Source organism: Polyodon spathula, chromosome 53 (assembly GCF_017654505.1).
Source record: "Polyodon spathula isolate WHYD16114869_AA chromosome 53, ASM1765450v1, whole genome shotgun sequence".
Classification (NCBI taxonomy): Eukaryota; Metazoa; Chordata; class Actinopteri; order Acipenseriformes; family Polyodontidae; genus Polyodon; species Polyodon spathula.
This window is the reverse complement of record NC_054586.1, coordinates 293,222-300,076: the sequence shown is the minus strand read 5'-3', so window position 1 is coordinate 300,076 and position 6,855 is coordinate 293,222. Positions and strand designations below refer to the sequence as shown.

The window sequence follows — 6,855 nt, the reverse complement described above, 5'->3', positions numbered from 1 at the left end:
TACCTAAACCACGATTCAGCGGTGCGGGCGGGCACGGAAATACTTACACCACAATTCAGCGGTGCGAGAGGGCATGAAACCAAGATTCAGCGGTGCGGGCGGGCATAAAACTACCTACACCTCGATTCAGCGGTGCCGGGCGGGGAGATCCGTATAGCAGAAAGAATATTAATTTAATTTATTTTCATCTTTAAAATATGGGATTAAAGAGTCTGAGAAATGTTGGTCAAGACAAACGTCAGCCTGCGTTCCTTTCCAAGCACACAGATCGAACACAGATAAACTTCAACAACCGCAACACAAAGCAACACAGCTGGGAGAAGTGAAGCTTCATTTGAAATCACACCCGTTTGTACATCGCTTCAAGTCCAGTTAGTTTGCATTCCTGCTAGGAATGCGTTTAGTTTTCTGACACTGGTGTGATAGAACCCAGTGTTTCCGGTATTAATCTGCAAATTAATCGAAAAACTAACCGACCGCTGTCCCATTATGCAAGATAAATAGATAGATAGATAGACAGATAGATAGATTATAGCTTGTAACTATTCTAGCTTGTCCCCGAAAACAATAAATGCCAATTTAAAGCAAGTATATACAGACATATAGCGACAGAAAAAGAAAGATTAGTATTATAGCTTGTTCAGATTATGTAGATAGATAGATAGATATACGTGTTCTAGCCTTTTAAAAAAAACTATCTATTGCAACTTAACGCAATTCCCCCAACGCATAGTTTCCAGACAGTGAGACACACATGGCTACATGCCTTCTTTTGGGGATCCAGATTGTAATAATAATAACCACTGCCTATATATATAAAAAAAAAAAAAAAAAAAACAAGGACAGGCGATGCATTGAATTCGGCACCTCTCCGTTGCGCTTGGGGAGTATTTGATCAGGCGGCGAAAAATGAAAGAAAAATAATAAATAAAATGAAAGTAATAATAATTCCGCTTACCGTTGTCCTGCATACCACAGCCGTGCTTTCCTGATCCCCTCCATGGTCGGATCCCACACGGAGTGATCGCACCCCGCTATCCTAAACGGAACGTTGCCCCAGTTCTAAAAGAACCTTTGGAATGAATCGAGCGATTCCACAGAGGCTCGGAGCTCTAAGATCCAGATCCCTCCTACTCATTCACCTTTGAATGCATCTTTACCGCAGAGGCACATTATATTTGAACATCATAAAATCCACAGCGCTTTTACAAGGAGCGTCCCGGCATTACTCTTTTATGACCTTGACTTATCGTGGTCACCTGGACATATTTAAATCAACGTTGCGGTTCTCCCACGTATATAAAACTGCTATGAGGGTTTTTTCTTTCATTTTTTTGTGCTTTGGATGAGCGAGATCGGGGAAGACTTCAAATAAATGAGAAAATCGTGGGAGGAAATAACTTTCCGAATGCTTGTTTTGTTTCTTTTTTTCTTGTGTGTGGGTTTTTAATGATATTTTTTGCTCGGTGAATCGAGGTATACATGCACAGAGTCACACAGAACACAAATAGATCACAAAAAGGGACATCCTCCAGATCTATATATCTTTTTTTCTGGGGGTGGGGGAGTAAATACAATTTTACAGAGAAATAAAAAAAAAACATTTCACTCTTCTGTAATACAATATGCAATTAATATAATTTAATAGGGGAAGTATTTCTCCAGCCCGTGCCTGTAAAAGCGGTTGGTTTTATGGTTTCATTACAAACCTCAACATTCACATAACATCCTTTTTTCGTGTTTATTTATTTTTTTAACACGGAAAGGAGAATTCCTATTTCCCTAGTCCGCTATACAGTTGTTTGTTCTTGTTGTGCTCAGTATGAATCACAGCATCTGTCAACCATTAATCGAGGGCTTTTTTTATTATTACTATCCTGAATATGGACTTTGCCCGCTAGCTTCTTCTCACTCCCCCTCTCCCTCTCTTTATCTCTTCCCCTTCTCCTTCTCCCTTTCTCCCCAGATTCGTATCTCATGTAAAGGTTAAGGCGGATGACAGTTCTCCGATGCGACTTTCCCGGCTCAGTTTTTTCAGTTTCATTCTCCTGTTCTGAAACCAGATCTTGACTTGCCGGTCTGTGAGGTTAATGTTCTTGCTGATCTCTAGGCGGCGCTCTCGAGTCAGGTACATGTTAAACAGGAATTCTTTCTCCAGCTCCAGGGTCTGCTGTTTGGTGTAGGGGCATCTTTTCTTTCTTCCGCTGCGAGCTGTCAGCCAACTTCCGGCACATCTCTCCTCTTGTTTCTCTTCTGTTTTAAAGAAAAAAAATAAAAAAATAAACGCATTTAAACAAAGTCATTGTTCTGAACATGTAGGTAAAAATAAATTCTCTATACAGGGATAGGCAAGTTTTAAAAATATGTCTGTGTTATTTTTTGTTATTTTTTTCATGCCTAAAAGATACACCAATACATTGTACAATACAAAACGAGAATGCATGTGTGTGTTTCTTTTCAAATAGCTGTATAGTGCATCTGTCTGTTCTATCTATCTATCTATAGAAACCTTGTCATTACCCACACTTGCAGCTACGCATGCGGCCCCGCCGGTAACATGCGATGAAAGCCCGGTATCTGTCTTCCTTGTGAGATTATGCAACACATGCTGTAGGATCTGGAAACAGAATCCACATTCCTTGGGTTATATTAAAGAAACGTGTCTGACGAGCAGATAATGAAAGGAGAGAAGCCATTAGAAATCGAATCCTGCGTAGGCTGTATATTTGTGGCGGATGATGACTGGTTTAAATAACATCTCAATGATCGTGCAATGTAAATACATTTACTTTTGATATTATAGCTACCTGCTTGAACTCCATTCATCTGTACGATTCAACGTGACAAGTTCAAAAGCCTGTTATTTAATTTATATATACACACACACACACACACACATACATTTTGAAATGAAATGTTGTTTTGATGTAGACATGATGTTTAAATGTTTCTAAAATCTTTAGTTCAGGACTTTTCACACAAAAGCCCTTCAGCTGTGTCGAAAGTGTCGTGTCTATCCTCCTTCTTCTAACTCATTCTTGTAAGTGTCAAGCACTGTTCTCGAAGCAGACTCCCCTCAATGTTAAGATTACAGCTATGCCTTTATTTATTTTGATGTTGTTTTTGTTGTTTGTTTTCTATAAAGGAAAAAAAAATTAATGGCACAAAAATAATACACGTGGAAGCTCCTATAAATGCCTTCTCTCTCTCCCTCTCTCTCTCTTTCTCTCTCTCTCTCTCTCTAGACTGCAAGTTTATCGGTACATTTTCCATAAAAGCTGTCGAGTGTTTTAAACCGTTTTTCTTCTTAAATCAAGGCGGTGGGATATATAATATCTGTGATTGCAGATGAGATGCATATTAATCACACACACACACACACTTGTGGATCGCACGCCACAATTGAACTCGCTTCTGCAATTTTTTTTAAAGGGTACACAGTTTATGTCTACTGTGTTTATTACATATAAAAAAAAGTTTAAATTTAAACCAAATTTAAAAAGCTTTTTAAATCACAAAAAAGTCGTTTAAATAAGATTAAAACGACAAGGTTCTGGGGATGTAAATACGTGTGTGTGTATATAGATAGATAGATATAGATAGATAGATAGTTTGACTGTGTAATTTTCAACTTGCACGCAATCGAATCGAATTGGATTGTGTCTTGGTTCGAATGGATGAATTGCAGCCCTAGTTTTGAATACATATCCTCACCCTGCCCATGTGAATTACTGAATCAGAAAACAAGAACGTCGTAAGTTTAAAAAGCAAAATGTGTAAAATAGACGAACTGCTTCAAATAATTTCTTACTATTATAACAAGCTGGATTTCCAGATGGGTTAGACAGCTGTACGGTTATTAATAATGTAATCGCCACCACCATTGTTGTTATATGAAAACGTGTCTTATATACTTATCTAGTGTTATGTGTGTATTTTTATTAAAATGCATGTGAAGATATCTCCGAGTTATTAGTATAAGTCAACTAACAGCGCTATTGTCCAGACCAATAATTAAATAACGGATATTATGTAGGAATAATAATAATAATAATAATAATAATAATAATCCAGGTTGTGTCAATGGGGTGTCTGTGTCTCTCAGAGTGTAACATCTCCACGAAACTCTTCCATTCCAATCAGTTAGGAAGGTCTGGTGCAGTACGCATCACAAACAACGAATGAAAAAACAAAAGTACTTTAATAAAACACCGCTTGTCAGCAGCCAATAACTGACTGATATATTAAGATTTCACAAAACAGAGACCGCGACCACAGACCTGCTTTTAAAACGAGGAAACCGTGTACTGATCACATGCGTGTGACTGCGGAGCTCTGCCGCTTCCGTGAAGCTTCAAACACTGGGATAGCAAAGACACGCAGCAAACCGGAGTCAAGACGGCGGAGGATGCGCATCCGTTGTATACACACTTTCAACACACAGTCAGAGAAGTATTGTCTTGACTGTGTGTGTGTGTGTGTGTGTGTGTTTGCACTGTATTAATTCATGCAAGCTATATGTTTCCATACCCTTTGGCACAGTTATACAAACATAACTTATGTATTTACTGCACATGATAATCAAGAATTTAATATCATGTGGCGCACGACATTAGGAGTCTTATTTTTGTGTTTTTGTTTTGAGTTTCTTGTCTCAACATTTTAACACACACACACATTCAATTGCATTAACACACACACACACATTTGCATTCCTATATTTGGGTTGACTTCTCACTGACTCTCATATTTTGTATTTACTATTTATAACTTCAGTCAGACACAAACTCCACACAGGGTGAAAGTCAACAACAAACTAAATATATGGGCACTTTATTATTTATTTATTTATTTATTTTTGGAAGGCATAGTTAGTTCTTAAACGTGTTTCACAAACTGGGGAGTTGATAGTAATACCTGCGCGCGCGCGCGCACACACACACATGTCATCACATTAAAATGACACACACACACACACACTAAAAATACAGGCTATTCCGAAGTAAGCAATCGGCATTTGTTTCCCCCAGGTGAACTGAATTGCTACCTTTTACCTTGAATTGTCAACTGTAGCATTCTTGAGCGAACACACCTTGCTATTTATAAACAAGTCCTGTGCAAAACTCCACAAGCAACCTATCAAGACACGGCTTCCCAGAATCCTACAACACCCCGAACGCGATAGCTAAACTGAAGAGCAAAACAAACAGCTACTGCCTATTAAATAACTCTGCTCAGCTCACCATACTCGCCTTTAGTTTCGCTTTCCGAGTTATCCGTGCTGGAGTTGCTCACTGGTCCCTTCCCCGCTGCAGTCAATGTTTTTGCCATGGCCACGTCCTCGCTCTTGATTTCCGATGCCACCGGGTCTTTGCCATTTTCTGTGACGTGTGCCGGGGATCCCCCGTGGTTGGTGGGCAGGCTTGCCCCGGTGGTGGCAGCGAAACCTGCTCCAAAGTCATTCTGCACGCCGCCCCGGCTCTTTTCCAAGGGGTGATAATCTTGAGTGACTCGGAAATACCTGGGCACGGGTACTTCGAGCTCTGCGTGGCAAGTCTCGACGGCTCCCAGTCGGGTGTAAGTGGCCGGCTGGTCGGTCGCCTCCTTCGCCCCAGTCTTGACCCCGTATATACAGCATGCAGTCTCCTCTTTGACGCTGTTTGGGAACGAGCAGGGCAGAAGCGCTCTGGTAACAGGTTCCTCGATCCTGGAAGGTCTGGAGTCGCCCCAGTCGTCAAGCTGAGCTAGGTAAGATGGGTGGTGGGTGTTTATGGCCAGGCTGGCGGAGCTGACATCGTCGTGTTTGGAAAGCGGAGCCGGGATAATCCCACGGGTTCTCATCACCCCGCAGCTGTATTCGGAACCTGGCTGCACGGTGTACAAACCCGGATTAGAAATATAATTCTCACCTCGGTAAGGAGACCCAAGCAAGGAATCGGCACTGAAGTTGTTGCGACAGGACATTTTTTATAATTGTATTTATTTATTTATTTATTTATTTATTTATTTAGATACAATGTTTCCAAAACGATTGCTGCCACTGCTACTATAGTTGGGAGCTGACATATTCATTCTCTCATTCTCTCATTCTCTCTCTCTCTCTCTCTCTCTCTAGGTTGTAAAAAAAAAAAAAAAAAAAAAAAAAAAAAAAAAACACAATCATTTACCTAATTATGCATGCGCTGCGCCCCCGCCACGTGACTTTCAGACCAATGGGGTTTGGAAGTGGCCTTGGTGAACCAGACGGCGGTGACGTCACGGGGGTCAAGTTGGTGAGATTCCGAATCCGTGCGTGGAGCAGCAGCGCCATCTAGCCGGCGAGTCGCGGTATGGAACAGCCAGCCGCGCACCCGAACAAAGAAAGCATTTGAGGGAAATCTACCCCTCCAATCAGCCGAGCACCCGAGAAAGAGGCAAATCAACAGGCGAAAAGAAAACACAGTCAAATTGAAACCAGAACAGCGAAGCTACGGAAAGCAACATTGACTTTGGCAAGAAGAGAAACCAAAACCGTTCCTTTTTTTTTGTTTGTTTGTTTTTTGTTTTTATTTGTAAAGAAACGTCACTTCCAGCGTGAGTCTTCTAACAAAAAGAGCGTCAAAAAGTCTAGTTAAAAGGTATATTTTTTGATTAAGACATTGTAAATAAGCGGAAACTTGCTTTGTTGTTTGTTTTACGATTTCGATTTTCAATAAATGTTTTGTGTTTTTATATCTGAATTGCCTGCGGTAATTATATTTTCTGAATCATGAAAAAAAGCGTTTCAGTTGTATCTAATATTTTTACAGCACTTGCTTGTCGATTTCATGTATAGATGTAACCGGTACCATCGTATTGTTTTATTTGAATAGCTAC

General features: G+C 40.4%; 1 protein-coding gene across 2 annotated transcripts; it reads right to left on the bottom strand.

Annotated features, from left to right (window-relative positions):
• Positions 1–1,407: 1,407 nt before the first annotated feature.
• hoxc10a (homeobox C10a) lies at positions 1,408–6,078 on the bottom strand. Of its 2 annotated transcripts, none has more exons than XM_041239302.1 (2): positions 5,244–6,078; positions 1,408–2,253 (listed from the first exon to the last, which is right to left on the bottom strand). In XM_041239302.1, exons 1-2 carry the CDS (start codon positions 5,962–5,964, stop codon positions 1,976–1,978), a joined length of 999 nt encoding a protein of 332 aa, XP_041095236.1. In that variant the 5' UTR covers positions 5,965–6,078; the 3' UTR covers positions 1,408–1,975. The 2 variants fall into 2 exon arrangements, with proteins under 2 accessions (XP_041095236.1, XP_041095237.1); XM_041239303.1 differs by having other exon boundaries at positions 5,253–6,078.
• Between the last annotated feature and the right edge of the window lie 777 nt (positions 6,079–6,855).

Bases quoted from the DNA above. Each gene is read 5' to 3' on its own strand.
- hoxc10a (XM_041239302.1), bottom strand. From the start codon at position 5,964: ATGTCCTGTCGCAACAACTTCAGTGCCGATTCCTTGCTTGGGTCTCCT. The intron at 2,254-5,243 runs GTGAGCTGAGCA...TCTTTAAAACAG, and splicing joins CGAAACTAAAGGCGAGTATG to AAGAGAAACAAGAGGAGAGA.